Raw genomic sequence first — 20,485 nt, 5'->3', positions numbered from 1 at the left:
TTTTTTTTTTTTTTTTTTTTGGTACCGGGAATTGAACTTGGGTCCTTGAGCTTGCAAGGCAGGCCACTGAACCGCTGAGCTAAAATCCCCAGTCCTAATTATCTCTTTCAAGTATATCTCTTTATACTTTCCATACCCTATGAAACTTTACTGGTGGATTGATTGCAATACTAGGGATGGAGTCCAGAGGCATGCTACCACCAAACTACATTCCCAGCCCTTTTAAACATTTTTAAATTTTGAGACAGGGTCTCACTAAGTCACTAAGTTCTCCAGGCTGGCCTTGAAGACCCCCAGCCTCAGCTTCCAGGAGTGCTGGGATTACAAGAATAATACTTATTTCCATCTTGATCAGTCTTACTTTTCTCTACTGTCAGTTGTTTTGTTCCTCAAAGGGTCAATTATTGGCTTTATCAAGCTTCGTTATATTTTCTTTCTCTATTCTATTAATTTCTGTCTTTTTTAAGGTATATTTTTTCTTTTGAGTGTATATGTTGAACTTTCTCTAAGAATGGAAACTCAGAAAAGAAAAAGCCTCAAAAACATAAAGTGCTTAAATGATAAAGTATTTAAAGCCATACGGTACATTCACTTGAGGCACTGCCCATCTCATCCGTTCAGGTTTGCTATGTCTGATGTCATTCAGTTCGAGGTATTAAAAATTCCCATTCTGATTTCTCATTTTACTTTTGAGTTATTTAGGAACTTAATTTTTGTGAAGCATTTCTGTAACTCTGCTCTAATTTAAAGGCCTTATAGATTGTACTCTGTAAGCTACCCTATAAATTTGTTGAGGCTGTTTATGGTTTAATACAGGATTGATTTTTTTCATACATTCCATGTGTAATCGAGAAAAGTGTATTCTCTGGCTGCTGCATCTGTATATGTATGTACAGCTTGTGTTGTTCCAATCTGCTTCATATCCTGCCTGGTTTTCTTTATCTGCCGTATCAACAAGTAAGGGTTATACTGAAACCTCCCAGTTTCCCATGATGATGACAGACTTACTGTATTTCCTCCTTAGGTGCCAATATGTGCTTTCCATTTATTTTATTACATGTCTGGTGTGGAAATTAAGAGTTTCTCGATGAACTTCACCTTTCATTATGGAGCAGCGTTTCTTTCCTTCCCAAGTCTATTTTACCTGGTATTAATATCACTACTATAATTTTTTGGGTTCAATTTTCATGAAATGTCTCTTCTACTTTCAATCTTTGCACATCTTTGGTTTGTGTATGTCTTAGAAGGAGCATGTATCTGAATTTTGACAAGTCCAGTCAGTGTTTTGCTTTTGCCTATTTCTCATTGGTATGCTTGAACCTGTTTGTTCTACTTTTTCATTTAATATTTTTTTACTGTTTTAAGAAACATACATAGGTCTCTTCCTTCTAATAAAAGCACAGCATTTCTTCACATTCCTGTACCCTTCTTTCCCCCAAATCCATCATGTTAACATTATCTAGACTTTTAATTCTGCATGATTATGGGCATATTTTCTTTTCCTTCTCTCTAGTCATTGTTTAAAGACTACATTTTACTTCATGCATTTATTGAGTCATCTTCTGGACTTTTTCCCTGCCCTTTTAAGATTGCTACATCTGATGCTGTTTCACTGTGATTTTTTTTCTGTTGCACACCCGAGACTGTATGCCCAAGGAATTTTCTTATCATGGTCTCATATTTATTTTTTTATGAGTATATGTTTGAGATACTTAATAGTTACATTCATTTTGGAGAATTCATATGTTTATAATTATTTAATGTCTTGATCATTTCCAATCTCTTTAATCTATGGCCTCATATCTGAATAACTTGGCTGGAGAGAAAATTCTACCTTCCAGTTTCATTTACTTCACACTTTGAAAATATTACTTGAGTCCTAGTTGTTGAAATATCTGATGTCAGTCTGATTCTTCACCTTTGACTGAAATCTTTCACTATCTGGAAGCAGTTAGAATTTATTCTTTGGTAATCTTAATTTTGACTATAGCATGGTCTAGGTGAATATTTTTCTTTGTACATATTTTTATACTATACAGACCCTTTTAAGCTAACGCCCTTTTATCTTTTTTGGGGGAGGGAAATGTTTGCATTATTTAACTATTTTCCCTCTGCACCATTTTTACCTACTTCTTTTTTTTTTCCTTCTGGGATTCCAGTTAAATGTATCATTTTAGTGGTTACTCTAGGAATTACAACATCCATACTTCCTACAATCAAAAGTTAATGCAGCACACAGGCAAGGACACAAGGCTTGAACCCAGGGCCTCATGCGTGCTAAACACATGCTCTACCACTGAGTTACATCCCCAGCCCCTTTAATGCAAGTCTTGACCCTTCCTAGACAGCACAGTTTCCCTCCATTTATTCCTCTTCTGACTTACATAATGGGGTGGTTGTAGTCTCAAATTTTAAACCCTAGGCAACATTATTATTCTTGCTTATTCAGGGTTCATTTAGATTCACATACTTTTTATGATCTTTCATCCAGGATCAGTTCCTTCCTCCCTGAGTTATAGCCTTTAGCTACAGGTCTGTTGGTGACCAACTAAGTTTTTATTTGCCTGAAAAGGTCTGTATTTCAACCTCATTTTTGTTTTTGTTTTTGTTTTTTTTTTGTACCAGGGATCAAACTTGGGACCTTGCACTTTCGAGGCAGGCGGCAGAACCACTGAGCTAAATCCCCAGCCCACAACTTCATTTTTTAAAGATGGTCACTCCAGGTATAAAATTTGAGGCTGGCAGTAAATATTTTAGCACAGGGAAGAAAGATATCACTGACCTGTCTTCAAGCTCCCATTATTGCTGAGGGCAGCTTTCAGGGTGCTGTTTCTCACCAAGTAATGTCTTTTAACAATCTGCCTGCTTAGTATTCTCTGATTCATTTTCAACAGTCTCACTACCTAGATTTGGATGTAGCAGTGTCCTCTGTTTCATCTTCAGAAGCAGTCTGTATTTCCTCCTGAGGCTCTAACGAGAAGTGCCCTGGATGCCGTTCAGGTGCCCTGTGGTCTTTACAGAATTGCAGATTTCCACGTAGGAGGTTTGGACAGTTCTGCACACTAACAAGATTCCAGGGCATGCGGCAAGTTGCAGGAACATTCACTTGGCTTCTCACTCTTGCATTTTCCAGGTTTTGTCTCTTTTGTGCTATAGTGTGGATCATTTATTCTGACCTGCATGCAGGTAACACATTCTCTCTCTAAATCTTTTCAAAGAGTTCTCAATTAATTATTTTTCCTTTGCAGAATTTCTATCATGTTCCCTTTGGAATCTGCCGTGCTACTTTTTATAGTTTTGTTTCTCACGAGTTATTATCAAGGTTTAAAAAAGTTTCCTGTAGCCATGCAGGGAAGACGTCTGTCACCTGTTTCAAGTCTCTGCATAGAATCTGCTGCCACATGATAGATTCAAATTCATTTGCAGCTGGGCATCTGGCTTCCACTCTGGGACGTCAGTCACATCATTTTCTCCCCTATGTGAACTGAGCCCTTCTGACCAGGCCTGCTTCCTTCCAGGTAGAGTGGTGCCTTCTGCTCCCTGGCCTCCTTTCTCTGTCTCTCTGTTGGCCCCATTTCCCACGCAGGGTCCCCAGCCCCTACTCACGGCAGTGGGTACTTTCTCCACAGCAGCTTGGCTGGTAGCGTCTGGTACACTGTCTTCTGCTTCCCATCCGAGCCGGGGCTGCTGGGGCTACTCTGCACGATCTTGGAGCATTCCATCTGCTCATCCCATGAGCCCGACAGCACATAATGGGCCTTCCCTTGGCTGTCACGCACCACTCCAGTCACCTGTGGACGAGGCAGGGCCCAAGTAAGCACGCAGTGCTCTGTGCCTGCTGAGAGTCTGGAGGGTAGCCCGGCTTACCTTTCGGGCTGCCTCTTTGGAGAAGTAGCTGTAGGGCACAAACTTGAGCTGGCATCGGTCACTAGTCTTATGGTTCACAATCTCAATGTCTCCTGACTGGTGAGAGAAGGAAGTGTCAGTGGCCAATCTCTGGGCCATACATACCCCACCTAGGGTATCCAGCCCTGACCTGGTCAATCCAGAGCTTGCCCACGATGATGTTGTGCACGGTTGAGGTGCTCTTCCTCCATACATAGTGATTTCCAGTGGCCTGGAATTCTAAGTGGATGGCACCTGGAGGCCGGGTACAGGTCGGAAGTCATGGTGCCCTCATGTAGGGCTCTGGCCAGTTCACCTACAGGCCCAGAGTCTTAAGAACCAGCAGAATATCCATGCATGTTAAGGGTGTAGGGTATAAGCCATGCCTGCAGGCAGTGTGTGTCTTGGGGGGCAGAACTGCAAGGAAGTCCCCTGAGAACCCCAAGCCAGCTTTTGGGTTGGCAAAATTCTCCCCTGAAGGACAATGTCTTCCTGTCCCAGGAGCGCCGAGAACCCCAGCTTACCGAGTGGCATGATGGAGATATACTTTCCCCGGAACTTGCTGGCGATGGTGATCTCCTGCCAGAGGCTCCAGCCATTCTTAGAAAATGCATAGTGGGCAGCTGATGGGGGGTGATGGCTCACCTGGGATCAGAAGGCTGGACGTGAGTATTGCTGGTCATGGACCTACACCACCTTCCAGCCAGGGAGGGAGAGTCCGCCCTGTTCCCAGGAAGCAAAGGGCCATGGCCGTGGGATTGGGTCTAGCTACTCTTTTAGGCAGTGTTAGACTCAAAGCAGGTCCCCAGGAGCAGTGGTGTCTTGAGCAGAAAAGCAGCCGTTATGGCTTGTCCTGGGCCTTCCCCAGCCCACGGGAGTATGAAATGGGTCTAGTGTGCCCAGGGCTGGCTCTTGGACTGGAAAACATGCATGTGGTGGGCTTCCAGGACAGGCTCAGGGCAATCTGACCCAAGAGCTACTGAAACAAAGCCCTCGTTCTACCAGGGCTTCCATGCCCATTTTCTCATTTACCCCTCAGCTCACACGTGGGAAGGCGCATGTCTGTCATGCAGGGCTTCATTGTGGGAAGGTGCCCAGACCAGTGAAGCCATTTTAATGGAGGGGCAGAGTCCAGCTCGACTCCTGAGTGGAAGTCATGTCAGTGTCCTGTCTAGGACACTGTTGTCTGTTCCCCACATCGGATCCCCAGAACCCCAGTTTTCCTCTTACAGTGCTGGGCATCCCAGCTACTGCGTTACCTTCAGAATCCCTGCTGCTTGGCCCTCTCCCGACTACTGGCAGCACTACTCAGTCTCCATTTTTATTCCACAGCTGCTGGGCTCTGACTTGTAGAGCCTCGCCCTCCGTAGGGCACCTTACGGTCTTTCCTATACCAGCCATCTCATGTCTATTGCAGCCATCCCCATGGGCGAATGCAGGGACACGTCCCCAAGGGGAGAGCCAGAGCCCTGCACCACTGCTGCCTGTCTCAGGCCCATCCTGTCTCTCCAACTGCCCGCACCAAGTGCTTTGGAGTTTTCCCAGCCCCTCTTGTCATATTCTTCATCGAATCCTTAACAAACCGTGTCTCTTCTTCCTTCACAGTGTACACAGCATCTGCGCCCTCTCCGCACCTTCCTGACCTCCCAGGCCTCCCTGGGGCCCACTGTCCCCATGACAGCCACCCTCCACTCCCCGTGTCAGTCAGGCCCCTCCCTGGCCACCACCTTCTTAATAAGCCAGAAGCATCTGCTGACGTACAGTAGCTGCCTGTATACCCACAAGCCCCGTGGGAACGGAAGCCACACCTATCTGCTCTCCACCTTAACCTCAGTATCCCATCAGCACCTCGCATGTTCAGGGCATTAGTGTTTGCTGAGAAACGCGTTAACTCGGATTCAGGCCAGGGACCATCGGGTTACCCTATCTGCCCTTTCACATCCAAAACGTTAGACCTGCTGGCTCCACCTTCAAAACCTGGCACCGTGCGATCGTCGCAATCACTTCCTAATGTGTCCTCTTGGCAGCCATAGTGTTCCTTTCAAACGAGCAGTAAGATCAGCAGACTGTTAGCTTTCTGGCTAACCTCAGGAGGAAGAGCATCACCAGCATCAACCGAATCGCTTGCTGTCCGGCTCAGCATCCGATGATGATGCGACTCCCAGCCTGGATCCTGACTCATCCCCATAGGGTTGGGGGTGGAGGTGAGGGCGCTGGTCGGGGCAGCGTTCGTCCCAGTGTGCACAGCTGGCCCAGGCTCCTCCTCTGTGCCGGCAGTGACCTGACTTTCTGGCCTGCCGGACTCCCAACAGCACCCTGCAGACAGCCCTCTGCCTCTGACCCACGGTTCCCCGGCTGGGAGGTGGGCTTTCCCGTTCTGTGGCATCAGACCCACCTCCGTCCCACCACGCTCTCCAGGAGGTGAGCCTCACCTGCTCGCAGAGGGAGCGCACGCCCATGTCCTCCAGGCGGTCCAGCTCGAAGGTCTCCCCCAGCATGGGGTTGAAGGGCTTGGCGATGCGGTGCACAGTGGTAGAGTAGGAGGACACAGAGAAGGCAGCCACCAGGCACATCTGCTCCACAGAGCTGGGGCAGTGCACCGCCTTGTCCAGCAGGTGGTGGTACTCCAGGTCCTCGGTCAGCCGCTGGAGCATGGACAGGGGCTCGTTGAAGTTCACCTGTGGGCAGCAGGGGACAGATCAGGCCAGGCACCAGGCCCCGGGTCATCACAGCACCGCTGCTGTTCTGAGACATTCAAACACTTTCATGATTTTCACCACCACTCCACTAGGATTAAACTCCACAAAGGCCAGGGCATCTGACTCCCCTCGGCTGTATCGTTGATGCTGGCTCATCACAATTGGAGTGAATTGAGGCAGTGGGTCTTCCTCGTATTCTGGTACGATCTAAGCTTTCTGTCGAGGGCTCTTGTGGAGGGGCCTGTGAGGAGAGGTGTGGCTCAGAGGCCCCTGCCAGCCTCAGGCAAGGCAAGTGTGATGCAGTCTTCGGCCCTAGCTCACTCCATCTCCCAGACGCTGCCATGGGTGCTGTGATTCCATTTTGCAGATTGTACACAGCCAGAGATGGGAAGGGACTCATGGGTCGCAGAACAAAACTAACAGGCCTAGCGCCCTCAAGCTGTTCCTTCGTGGAGGTGCCACTGCGGCGTGGTGAATAAGGACCCTAGTTCTGCTGTTGGACTGCTTGCTCTGTGACCTGGCTAAGCCTCCATTTCCTGGGAGGGCTACCCTGAACACGCCCACATCTGCTACCCTCCACTGACTAAGTGGAGACAGCTGAGACATTGGGAGGCCCTGTAGTGTCCCAGATATGCCTTGCACGAAACTGCTGAGGCAAAGCCAGCCCACCCTTCCTGCCAGCAAGGTGCTAAGCAGCCAGCTGCTTCTGTTGCCCACAGTTTAGTACACACACAGCTCTCGCCTGGCTCCTTTCAGAGTCAAAAGTCCCCTGCTCTTAGAAGGACTGGCTAATGAACACAGTTACATAGTTACATTCTCTTCAGGTGCCATTGAGAAAAGGACACCCCAGGACAGTATAGATGTCATAGCCCGAGGGCCACTGTGGCCACCACACCGAGGGGCTACCTACTGGCATGGGGATCCTGGAGAGCTCTCGACCAATGCAGTTCTTCATGATGCTCCAAAGGTTAAGGCTGTAGTTGGGCTTGTCAGGGATGCGGACACGCCTCTTGACTCTGTATGAGCCCCTGGGCACAAGTGAGGCTCCATCTAGCACCTGTGGAGAAATAAGGCACACCTGTTAGAGGATGCTGGCGCCCCCTCTGCTCTCCAGGTCCATTCTGTGACTCTGACCTTCCAAAAGCTAGCACGAAGCTGGCTGCTGGCACAGAGCTGACGGGAAAGGCAGGCCAGCTCTGCTTGAACTGCTACAGGGGAGGCAGATCTGGGATCCAGTGGTGGTCCTGAGCTTGCAGTAGCAGCCTCTCCCTTCAGCCACCTGGAACCTCTTACCTCACTCACATTGTCTGCCGTGGTCCAGTCTACAGTTCCACACGTGCTGCTTCCACCTTCGGCTTTTCTGCAGGCAATAAAGGGTAAGATAAGCTGTGGACAAATCTTGAGGCCTCCTTATTACCCATTCCACATCCTATGAAGGGCAATCCCAAGGCAGTTTCTCCATAGCCTTTGCCTACTCAAGGTGTAGGAAAAGGGACACAGGCAGCGATCTGGAAGAGGGTCCATTCACCAGTTTCCCCACAGCAGATGCTCAGCAAAGCTCCTGTCTGGAGTCCTTGCACCAAGCCCAAGAAGAGACCGTGGGTTGGGTACCTCCTCTGGGAGTGCCTCACAGAGCCCTGTGCACCTCTTCCTATCCCAGATAGATGCCGCTGCATCCTCGATGTCTGCTGCTCTGACTCCCACACTAGACTGGGGCTTTGGAAGGGCAGATGTGCTTCTGACCTATCCCACATCCAATATTTTGCCATACCAGAGAGCACCAGGGCTGAGGGACCAGCTGGGGCTGGAAACTGGCACTTGGCAGTCAGGACCTCAAGAGATGAGCAGAAAGCCCCTGAGCACTGGGGAGAGCCCAGATCCCTGGGGTTCAGGCACAGAACGAGTAGGCAGGGGCTAGGGACAGCTGAGAAGGACCTTCCCGACAGCACAGCCAAGAGAGTGATGCTTCTGGCGATTGAGCAGAAAAAAGTTCAGGACAACAAAGCCATGCTAACATTGAGAGTAATGCAAGCAAGTTTAAAATTTTACTGGGAAAGAGAAAATAATTCTGAATTAGAAATATGTTGCTAGATAGGCCTTTCTCCGGAGGACACTGGGCCAGGGAAATGATAAAGCAAATCAGTCTGTGAGGCCCACAGCTCTAAGCAAAAAAGGAGTAGGTGGGGCTTTTCACCAGCCTGCTTATCCGATCCCCTGGCCACAACTGGGCCACACGTTGTGCCCAACCTGCTTGTCTATCTCATGCTTTACCCCTGCACACTCCTTGCATCTGCATGGGCCACACTCACGGGAATTTTCTATGGATCCATCTGAGAGTCTGACAACATTGTCTTTATTGCTAGTAAATGTGCTGGAGACTACGGTATGTTCATAGATGTATTTAGAAACATCCCAAAAAGAACAGGCCTTCATGAAAAATGCAGCAAAGGCTTAGAAATAGAAAACATCTTCTGCATATTTCATCTCTTTTCAAACGATGATGCCCTAGAGGAAGCAGCTGTGATCTTGTGTTGCTTTGAGGTGAGAGAAACAGCTGTGGCCTTCTGGGTCTTCCCCCGACCCCAGGCTGGAATGGTGTCTAGCCAATGCCCTGTTCTGTCTCCATTTTAAATGAAAATATAGATGCACATTTTATTCAGGCATTTTTGGTGTAAACGAGAATAGAATCCAGGCAAAAATGCTATCTTGTACAAGACTTGGAAAAAATCCTCGAGTACTGAGGCAGGAGAATCGCGAGTTTGAGTCCAACCTGGGCAGGTTAATAACTTAGCATGATCTTGTCTCAAAAAATAAGCACATTGAGGCCATACTCTTAAGTGAAATAAATAGGACACACGTGTAAATACTGAATAGTTTCTCTGGTGTGAGAAACTGAAAGTAAATAAGGATCAAAATGTATAATTGATGGGGCAGCCCACTTTCCAGTCCCCCTTCTTTCTCTCAGACAGAAGCTTTCTTTCTCTCAATAATTTTTCCTACTCTTAAAAAATATATATAATGGGCAATGTGAAATAGGAAGAAAAGGTCTAGAGGGGTAGGAGAAAGGAAAAAATGGAAACAAAGTCTTTGTAAATAGGGAGGGGTGGAGGGATTGAAGGGAGGGCAGGGGAATGGGAAAAAATAAGAACCAAGATACATCATGTAAAGGTACAAGATCCCAATGATGAATGTAACTGTACTGTATACCTGAAATATACCAATAAACTTATGACAAAAATACGGGTAGAGATGTACCTCAGTGCACAGGGTTCAATCCCTAGTCCAAAAAATAAAAAACAAAAAACCAACAAACCAAATCCAGGGGTTGCCTGTGCCAGACATGGTGGTACACACCAGTAATCCCAGCACTTGGGAAGCTGAGGCAGGAGGATGTCACAAATTTGAGGCTAGCCTGAGCTGCGTAGGGAGGCCCCATCTCAAAACAACAAAACAACCCAGAGGGGGCCTAAAAACAGGGTGGGAGAGGCTAACCCTGGCAGACGCTCATTCTAGGCTGTTGGTGTGCATTGTGCAGTGAGGGTAGGGTAGCAGAGTGCCTACCTATCTTCATTAGTCTCAGTGATCACGGTGATGAAGGATGTAGAGTCTTCCATGGCATCAAAGTACTCGGTATCTTCATCTTCCTCACTGTCCTCTCCTTTGGGAGTCAAGAGGCTTCCTAGAGACACACAGACCCTCTGCTTAATTTGCAATCTCAAAAAGAGGTCCTCCAGGTGCCAAGTCCAGAGCCAGGGGCTTTGCCCGCCCCCACACCACTTCCCTCCCCGTTCTAGTTGCCTGGCCCTGTTACCCTGGGCTGTTTGCTGCCTTTACTGCGGCAATACACTTCCTTTCAATGTGTTCATTGCTGAGCTGCCACCTTCTGGAAGCCTCCCCCGATCTCTCAATGTGCTGGTCAGCCTTAAGCATGTTTACACACTAGTATGGGGCTTATTTTGGAGAACATCCCATGTGCAGCTGAGAATAATGTGACTTCTGATGCTGTGAGGTAGAACACTCTGTAGACATCCACTAAGTCCATTTGTTCAAAGGTTTGGTTCAGTTCTTAAAGAAGAAATCAGGGTCTACAACTACACAATAGTGCCAGTACAACACACCGCAACTTACAGGACGCAGTGAAAGCAGTCCTGTGAGGGAAATTAACAGCGGTGAATTCCCACATCAGAAACACAGAGTCAGCTCCAATTAACGACTTCATGTTGGTCAGACTGCCTGTAGCCCAGCTTCCCTTTCTGACAGACCCCTCTCGGTCCCCCACCTAGGATATCTGTGACCTCCCAGCCAAGACTAGGTAGGTGGCCACCTGGCACCTGGGCAACCCTGCCGCAGAGGGAACAGCTGAACTTACTGAACTTTTGAGACTGCGTGAGTGCGTGTATGCAGGACAGGGGACTGAGCACAGTGCTTTTTGCATGAGGCAAGTCCTCTAAGCTATGCCCAGCCTAAACTTCTGAGAATTTAAACCTAGGCTTGGGGATGCTTTTGCCAGATGGTGATAGGTACCAGACAACAGCAGCACCATGGAGAAAACAGCTGGAGTTGGCCAAGTCAAGCCCAAATGCAGGCATGTTAAGGGGTGTTTGTGCGTGTGTGTGTGTGTGTGTGTGTGTGTGGAAGGGACTGCGGTGCACAGCAGAAACTAAGTGGAGTCACTTAGGGAATGGGTGCCCTGAGTCACGTGACAGGCCACGCCCTGCCAGCCGGCACATGACCCGCCCACTCACCCTCGCTGCAGCTGTTGCTGGGGTTGGCAGACCAGCCCGGGCCACTGCGGAAGGCCCGCTCGAGGCTGTTATGCTGCTTGGCCAGCTGTTCAATGGTTTCTTCCAAATGGACGCGTTGCTCCTGCTCGTACTGCAGTGCTCGCTGCCATTTCCGGCTGTGTATCTCAGCTAATTCCAAGAAGTCCCTGCAGGCCTAGGAGAGACAAGTGGCTATGGGAGCTCTGGGCAGTGAGGGAAACCCAGGGGATTCCCCCTAGACTTTCTTCGTTTTGCTGGAGTGGTCAGAAACGTCTTCACTGTCCCTCTACTTCCCAAGGGATATGGAAATGCCGGCTTTCTCAGGCCCAGCTCAGGAACTGGCACCTACCCTGGTCACTTGCCCCAGCCAGGATAGCATCTGGAGCACACTCATCCCGAGGCGTGGCCAGTGGACATGTTGCTGCCGACAGCAGCCCCCTAGAGCTGGAAGGGGCCTGTTCCCACTGGGGAGATCAGGCCAGTCCCTGACTTCGGCACAGAAGGAAGGAAAGCCACATTACGGTAGACTGCTTGGTTTAGAGAGGTAACAAGTCTTATCTGGCAGGAAAACTGGAACTGTCCACCTAACACTTCATGCTCTAATTAAGGTTCTTTTTCCTGTTTGAGGCCTCCCACAACATCCAGATTCTTTTCAAGTTCATAGAGAGTTCCTCCCACTCCTGTGAAGCAAGGGCTGGTCATCCTGCTGCTGTCACCACAGCAGAGAGGAAGGCGCAGGCCTCAACCATCCCTGGAGCGCGGTGAAGTCCGAGACAAGGACCTCTAGACATTTTCTTTAGCCCAGTAGGAAGGGCTATATTTCCTGGATCCAAGTCTGCATGAGCACCGTTAGCGGCTGCTCTATCTTCCCAGCCCTTGCTGTACCTGGTCACCCCGAGCACTGCCGGGCTCCACGCAAGCCCCACGTTGTCCTCAGTGTACTTTCCCGGAGGGAGATGGGCACGCGGACCCCCACTTGACACAAGGACAGTGCAGCATTATCCTAAAGGACTGTCAGCAAGAACTGGAGAGGCGACACAGGCAGTGCCGAACGGACACGCCCTCGTGGGCTGCCAGCTGTATGTGGTGCTCACGCCTGTGGAGTCCAGCTCTCAGCTCTCACCACTCCTCACACTTCTGTGTTTCACCTGCAGGAAGCCCCAGCCGGCTGCATTCAGGCCCACCCAGTCACCAGCCTCCACGCAGTAGCACAGTGGCAAATTGGCCACCTTCCCTGACCGCTGCCCAGGTGCTTGGCATGCGTGCCAGCCTTCACAGGGGGAAGAGAGTGGGCAGGAGGCGCCCCGGGCCCTCCAAGGTGGGCAGGGTCCCTATGGTTTGCTTACTTCCCCGGGGGCACCCTGACTTGTTGACAACCTCTCCCCCAGTCGGAGCTTGTTCGTGTCACACTTGTAACCAGCCCCGCCTCCACCATCCCACCAACACCTGTGCAGGGGCGCAGGCAGGGTGCCCTGTCCCCGTTGTGCAGAGGTAAGATAGGCGTGCAAATGGGAGATGGTCTTCCCGAGAAAACCAGCAAAACGTAGTGGGCAAAGGCACATCTGGACAGTCAGAAGACCGGGTTCGGGCAAAGCTGCTTGGCCCTCTGAGCCCTTGTCTCTGGTGTGAGATGGAAACAGTGATGTCTGACATACCACACACACAGACTGCACTGGCTCAGCTCACTCAGCAAAATCCTCAAAGTACGAGGAATGGGATCATTCCCATTTAGTAGTCGGGGAAAGTGAGGCTCCCGGAGGCCTCAGGTTGAGAATCCTCCCTGCCTCCTCTATAAGGCCTGGGTGCTGGTCTCCACCCAACCACCCCTACACAGGGATTTGTACTGATAGGTGTCCTGGCACAGGACTGGAGGTGCGTCTTCAGGTTTGGGAAGAAATCTTATCTCATGCACTTGACAGGGTCCTAAAGATAGCAGTTGAGGATTTAGGGCTATTTTGACTCTGGAAATTATGGATCTCTAAGGCTCCCCAGCTCATGTGGAGCCTCAGTCACTGGCTACTGTGCAATTTAGAGACCCTGAAGTGGGCCTCAGTGGATCCTATGAGACCCAGCTCTTGGCCTGACTCTACTTGTCTTGTGACCTTGAGAGGAGGTCCTCACAGCCCTGAGTCTGTGGCTTCCCTGTGGCATCCTTCCTTGCTGTAGGTGTCAGGGTAGGAAACGCCGACACAATGACAATGTACCCTGTGGCAAGACCAGAAGGAGAACTCTCTGCTGGTTCTGCACCAAGAAGCAGTGAGGGAGCAGAACGTCCCTCTGGGTGCCTCAGGGACTTTCTAGATCGTAGGAGCCCTAAAAGATGTGTGGTCAGAAACCTCCATTCCACTCCAAGACCACAGAGCGAGGTGACAGCTGGAACCCGGAGCTGTCTCTAACTCACGCTGCTGTTCTCAGGAGTGCTGCCTGTGGCTGCTTCCCACACCCCTGAGCTCACCCTGTTTCCTATCACGTTAGTCACAGTCCCTGCCACCTGTGTGCTGATGGAGGACGGGATCCCTGACACGGCTGGGCTGCTGTTCCTGGGCCACCGGTTGGCTGTGTCACTGGGATGGTCATCTGCCAAGCTGGCCTCAGCAGGATGGACTGCACGTGAGAAACTCGTCAGATCTCTGGTGCCACTGAGAAGCACCCTCATCTCCCTAGGTAGTGTCCAGTGGGCTGCTTCAAGGTTCCCTGTCACTGCCTGGGACGCTGCCATGCTCGAGACGGAGGCCCAGGGACAGTCTGTCCAGTCAACAAGGGGTGAGTAGGGTGCAGTCCTGGAGGATCTGGTTCTGATTCCTGCTCACTCCATACAGCTGAGCCACTCAATTCTAGGACCACACAAGGTCCTCTGGCTTGCTCCCCTCAGGGAGAGAGTAGAGGCCAGGGCCATACTTGCCCAGAGCCCTGTTACAGCTGGGAGACACCGATTTTTCCTCCTCTTCCAAGTTCCTGCTGTTGTGTCTGTGCCCCACCTGGCCTACCAGCTACGCACAGCCCCTCCTCCTTGTTCCCACTCCACCTCTACCCTACTTACCTGCTACATGGCTGTACACCCCCAGAATCCTCTGTCAGTGCATCTGTATCCACAGAGACACAGTAGATGCTTATTTTCCTCTCATGTAATACATACCCTTAAACCAAAACTTCTAAAAAGCCACATAACCATAATAATTCCCGCAAGCTCATAGCAGGGAGCATCTGGGCTTCCCATGAGCAAAAGCAAGAAGACAGGGCAAAGGTGAACTAGGTCCCTACCTCCCACCTTCACTGTTTATGGCTCTAAAAATGAGTTTTCTGCTCCAGGGGTAAAGGGAGTGTCTCGGACAGACCCGCATGGCTGACGTCTCACGTACCTGGCCCCATCCCGTCTTCTGGACTTTATTCCTCCCATGCCGCACACCACATATGACGGCTTCCTGTCCATCCCCACTTCGATCCACACACAGCTGGTTATTCTGACATGTCCACAACTCCCTCACCCTGTGCCCACTACGGTCAGGACTGTGTGGGGGATTCTCATGGTGGTGAGGCAGCCATTTCTCTAACAAGCATGACCAAGGAGGATACGTGAGTACAAAAGGCAGTGGAGGAGGGGAAAGAGGCCAAGGGACTTTCCCAAGGCTGCCAGGAGACGTGTGCAGAGCCAGAGTCCAAGCCCCTGTGCACCCCACCTGCCTGTCTCCCAGGGCTTAGAACCAACACTGCTAATTTGTTTTGTTTTTTTTTTTGGTGGGGGGCACCAGGGATCAAACTTGGGACCTTGCACTCAAGAGGCAGGTGTTGGAACTGCTAATTCGTTTTGTAAGGCTGGGTCTTCACTGCTGTCAGGGAACCCCTTGACAGTAGGTACTGCAGGAACCTGTGGCTTCCTGGTTCCTGGGAGATGCTCACTAACAAGGATGTCTGGGAATACCCTTGTTCCAGCCCTGGCCTAGGGAAAGGAGGCTGCCTCTCCATGCAGCAGGCTGCTGGCTGATAACGTTGGCCATGTGTGACCTCCATCTACAGCACTGTTACCACACGGCTGACTAGGGTAGCACAGCAGTGAGCTAGGAAGTCAAATCTCCTGGACAACTGGGCCTCATGTGGGCCACATATGGCCAGGCAAGGCACATGGAAATGGTAGGCTGAAAAAGGACAGGGCGCAGGCTCTCTGCCCTAACATCGAAGGGCTCGTGTGCCCTGGTCACCCTGGGGACTGCAGAAGCGTGCCTGCCCGTCTACCGTGATACACTCACCTGGTGTCCATCCTGAGCTCCCAGGGTCTCCCTGCTGCTGCTGGCCTTTTTCGGGCCCCATTCTGGCTGTGCTGTGGACAGGCAGGTGCCAGGCTGGCCCTGCTGCCCTGGAATGCTGAGCTGGGCAGTGGCCTGTGGGCTGTGCATTCACTAAGCTGGATTGAGCCTGGGGCTCAGCAGGGGGCCAGTGAGTGGGCGACTCCTCAGGCAGGGGGAAGGCCAGGCTGACCCCGCCATGGCCTGAACATGGTCATATTTCCTCTTAAGTTTCGTGACTGTACCTGTGGCCGGGAAGCTCACACCCACCCCTCTGCAGGAGACACTTGGGCTGACCCCGAGCCTCCTATCCATAGCACACGCACGTCCTGATTCACTCAAGGGGAGCCGGTAGCTACAGCCAGTGTCAGTGCACGGGCATGGCCTGGCCTGGGGCAGGCTTGTGAGCTCCTACGGTCCCGTATCCTTGTGGGATGAGCCCAACACTCCATAGCATGCGTGATGCTGTGACCTGTTGGGCACACTGTCCTCAGGACTGGGACAGGGCTCCATCTCCTAGGTCCTTCCCCTTCTTTCTACCCCCAGGACTGCTGAAAGAGTTCTGGCAAAAACCCAACAGGGAACATAGGCGATCTTGAGATGAGCAGGGACTGGCTGGGGTGGGGTGGAAGGCTCCCCAGGCATTAAGGTTCTGCATCAGTGGGGAAGATGGGGAGCCTGCTGAGGGACCCCGAAAGCACAGTGAGAACCTCAAGGCCCAGAACAGAAAAGGAGGGCCTCCCCCACCAGGGCTGGCCTTGCTTGGCCCTGTGCTGCAGAGTCTCAGCCCGGATTACTCTTCTCAGAAGCCCAAACTTGTGAAGGAAGTTGTGAGGCCCATCTACCCGGGGGCAACTGGGCCAGGGACCATGCTGCTTGAGCTCCATGAGGAATTTCTGCTGGTTACCTTAACAGGTGTCCACGGGACAGACAGGATGCCTCTGACCTGGAAACCTCTATCTGGCTGTACCCCAGGGTAAGGAGGACAAACTAATCGCTTTTGCTGTTCCTAATCCTAATCCTGCCAATGACCTCACTATTCCTCAAACATGTGCAGGCAAGTGGGCATGGGTTCAAGAAGCCTGTGTCCCTCGCCTGGCCAGTGAGGAAGGTGCCAGGGAGCTTCTCTACCCTGAGGCAGACAGCCACTGTGCTCACACAGGGTGGCAGGATGGTCCAAATGCCAAGAAGGTCCAGGCTGCACAGCTGGCTCTGTCTCCAGGCCTTAGCACATGCTGCAGAGCCCAGTAACCCCAGGCAAAGAGAGGGCAAGAGAAAGGGCTGTGTTCCCCCTGTGGCCAGGCCAGGACCTGTCAAAATCTGATGTGCATTCTGTGGAGGGCCTCAGGGCTCACAGGTAGGTGGGTGAGGACCTTTCTACAACCCAGGTTGCTGGGGCTAAGGCTGCCTGCCCACTGTGCTAATCCTTATATGGCCGTCGTACATTCCCTACCCCTCACTGGCCTGGAAGTAGGGGTAACAGAGACCTTGTCTCCCTGATCCCCCCCTCTGAGAAGCTGTCCAGAAGCTCACAGGGGGTACCCTGGACTCCACAGTCTCTCTTCCCCTCCCACTGAAGAGTGGCTGGCCGGCCCCATTTACCCAAGAAGAAAGCCAGGCCACACTTAGAACGAACAGCCTCACAAAGGCAGGGAGAAGCAGTGCTAAGGTTCAGGCCTTGTCTGCTTGGCCCAGAGGCCACGACACCAGAAGATGCTTGGCCATCTTAGGTGTCCGAGCCCAAGAGCGGGGATCCCTGGAGTCAAGTTGGGTTCAGGTGGGAGCCCTCTGGTCAGCAAGCTGGCATATTATGTATCACTCCTTCCTGGCCCCCTGGAGGCTGAGAAAACATGGCAGCGTCAGACCAGCCTTCACCGGTATTTCTCCTGGCAGCGGCGTGCAGCATGCCTGACCAGCACCGATGGGCTCTCCGGGACGTGACTCACTGGGCAATGGAGAGACAGCTTTCCAGTTCAGCTGCAACCCTAAAATAGCCCTTTCCACTTTCAAAACAGTTCACCCCTTGCACACAGGAATTGGCACCATCTGGCTGCCAGTTTGCCAACTGATTCGAGACAATTCTGGAGCCTATTTTTAACCTTCTCCCTAGGCCCCCAGGGAGTAAGCCGTCAGGAGCAGAAAAGTGGTCAGCTGGACAAGAACTTGCTCCACGGGCCCCAGAAGAACGGGGGCAGTCCCGGGGCTCTCGCATGCTTAGGTGGGTCCAAGGAGCCCTGCACAACGTCCAGGGTGGTGAAGTCTGAGGCCTTTCCAGGAATAAATGGCTCCTTCCGACATGGTCTTTCCATGGTACCCTCATCTATGGACCTGACCTCATCGGCCCACTTCCCACTTTATCTGTTCCCCTCAGTACCTCCTAATTGCCCCTTGCACTCTGCCCTTGCAGCTCCGTCCAGCCAGACTGTTCCCCCAGCCAAGCCCACCTAAGTGTTCACTGTGCTAAGCACCCCTGCCCACCATCCTGCAGTCAGGACTTTGCAGGCGCCCCACCCCGTCGGTGCGTCTCTGAGATGTTCCCTTCCGGGAATGCAGGTTGGTCCCAGCCTTCTGGCTTTCTGCCCCCACTAGGTACCTCCAGGGCCCCTGGTCTCTTGTGTGGCTTCACCTTATAGCAGGCTCGTCCCCCTTCTGGCTGCACAAAACCTAGTTCGGGGAAAGACCCTCTTGTACCCTGCGGGAACTGGAGGAGGACCGAGATCACAGAGCCAGCGTCCCTGTGGGAAGCCCTCCTAATGGCCTTGCTTTGCAATCACACATCACCTCTCCTAGCCCTGCCTTCAGCTCAGACAGCACTGGCCATGTTCTTCCAGTGCCAGCTTCACTCTGTCTTCTGTGTCTGAAGGGACTCTAAGCGCCTGCCTGTGTCTCACCGCTAGCTGCTTTCCGGGCAGTGGGTCTCACCGGACATTTTCACTCAGTCTGAGCAGAGAGCAGACCACTCGCTCCCGGTGTTCATTACTGGAACAGCCACCTGAGCCACCTGGGGCTGGAGTCCCTGTTCCCTAGATACCCCTCGCCTCCAGCTCATGTGTATCTGTGCCCTCTCCCCGCTTCCCATCTTGACTTTCTTTCCTCTGAAATCTTTCTGCCTGACATCCTGTATCTATGTGGTTGCAGCTCCCACATGAGACATGGGCCCACACGGACAGGGGCTATGTTTATTGTAACCAGATGCCTAGAACAGGGCCTGCCTGGGTGATGAGAAGCCTGCTATGTGCCTCAGTGTCTATCAGCAGCAGTGTGGCCCCCTCCCTGCGGAAGTGTCACCAACTACGAGGAGCCTTTCTGGGCTTAGGTATGGGGGACCAGGCCTGGAGCAGCCTGCCTTGCTTGGGCCTCACTTCAGGGGCCTCAAGGAGCAGTTGGTAGGGACAGCCCACAGTGCTGCAGGGAGAAATGGACACAATGCCTGTCACCTAACTCTTAGCATCTTCTAATGGGGACCTCAGCTGCCCTCTCCAAGGGCCAGGGCCAAAAAGTGGAGGAAAAGAAGAGGTATGAGTAGCTGACATAAGGAGGTCCTGAAGGCTTGGTTGGTGTAAATATGAATCTGTGTGACAGTCACAGAAGAAAGCACTGCCTGGTTCTGCCACTCGGAGCTGCAGATAGAACCTGCTGTCATAGCCAGAAAAAAAGCACCCACAGCACCCACCACAGTTGGCTCTCAGGAGGCCAGCAGCCCAGGTGTGCTAGACCTGGACAACCACAGATGCAGCTCCAGCCCGCTCTTCCACACCCAGACAGTGGAAATGGCCCAGGGACAGGTTGCTGTGACCCCATGTGCTTATGCAACAGCAGGGACTACAACTCTCAGGCAAAATGATTACCCTGGGCCTCAAGGTAGCACTTGAGTATTACAGATGATGATGATAACCATGAAGCTGTCATGATACCAACATCATGGCCGTGTGAAGAAAAAATAAAGACATGGGCAGGAGACGCGAGAGGATCACTGCTATTGCACCACCACAAACCCACAGCCTGTCCTTTATATTAGCCAGTTTGCTTCACTACAGAGATCAACTTTCAGGAACAAAGACTAATCCTGGGGGTTCCTTTCCACATTCTATGGAAGCTAATGCGCAAAGCATGAGCTTGGGATGTGTCCTACCATAATCCAATCACCCTGGACCTTAAACCGAGGTACACAACCAGGGCTACACCACGAAGTGCCCCCTGGCCTAGGACAGAGGAAACAGCATCCCATACCATGGCACAGTGGAGTTCAAGACTCATTTGACAAACCAGAGTCATTTGCTATTGCTGCAAGATTTCTCCTAAATGGCAGGCTAATTCAGAGTTACCCAAAACAGTAATTCAAGCAGGAATCTGCTCGGCTGGTTTTTATCAGCCGGAAAATTTCCTACGAGGGAATCCTGCCAGACACCAAGTGACTCATTCATTTGCTTCTGTGTTCTTTTCTAATTCCCTGTCTCTCATTTGCTGAGGCTCCCTATGTTAGTCCCTGTGCTGGTCTGAAAGCTGCAGGGCTACTGGCCTCTGAGGGGGATTGTGACCCACCTTTGCAGGGAGGATGGGTCGCATTGTGGTAGAAAAGCGAGACACCGCAAATGTACAGGGGGTAATAATGCTGAGATGCGGGTGTGGGGACCAGTGTGAGCGGGCGTGACCACGCTTGCTTCCCCTTCTCCAGATCTCCCCTGACCAAGGCTTATAAGCTGTCAGAGGCTCATTTTCAGGTGAACATGGCTGGAACCCTGAGCTCCTTTCTCCTTCCAGGCTCTGCTCTGTAGCTGTTACCTCTGCCCTCTGCAGGCCCAGCCGGGGCTTTCCCCGGCGCCCTGGGTAAAGAAGTGCATACAACTAACCCCAGGGT

General features: G+C 51.6%; 1 protein-coding gene across 1 annotated transcript in view; it reads right to left on the bottom strand.

Moving 5' to 3' along the window:
* Osbp2 (oxysterol binding protein 2) overlaps positions 1-20,485 on the bottom strand; it is a 64,167-nt gene that overhangs the window by 5,100 nt on the left and 38,582 nt on the right. Inside the window, exons 3-11 of the mRNA XM_033762276.1 lie at positions 11,330-11,522; positions 10,146-10,263; positions 7,878-7,944; positions 7,495-7,641; positions 6,318-6,563; positions 4,410-4,530; positions 4,037-4,140; positions 3,868-3,963; positions 3,607-3,791 (exon numbers count right to left, since the gene is read on the bottom strand). Coding sequence (XP_033618167.1) covers positions 3,607-3,791; positions 3,868-3,963; positions 4,037-4,140; positions 4,410-4,530; positions 6,318-6,563; positions 7,495-7,641; positions 7,878-7,944; positions 10,146-10,263; positions 11,330-11,522 — 1,277 coding nt within the window. The remainder of the gene's footprint in view (positions 1-3,606; positions 3,792-3,867; positions 3,964-4,036; positions 4,141-4,409; positions 4,531-6,317; positions 6,564-7,494; positions 7,642-7,877; positions 7,945-10,145; positions 10,264-11,329; positions 11,523-20,485) is intronic.

The sequence above is a fragment of the Fukomys damarensis genome, unplaced genomic scaffold, assembly GCF_012274545.1.
Source record: "Fukomys damarensis isolate Sample0158 unplaced genomic scaffold, DMR_v1.0_HiC HiC_scaffold_12, whole genome shotgun sequence".
NCBI lineage: Eukaryota > Metazoa > Chordata > Mammalia > Rodentia > Bathyergidae > Fukomys > Fukomys damarensis.
The sequence above is the reverse complement of the archived record's forward strand: the minus strand, read 5'-3'. Positions and strand labels throughout refer to the sequence as shown.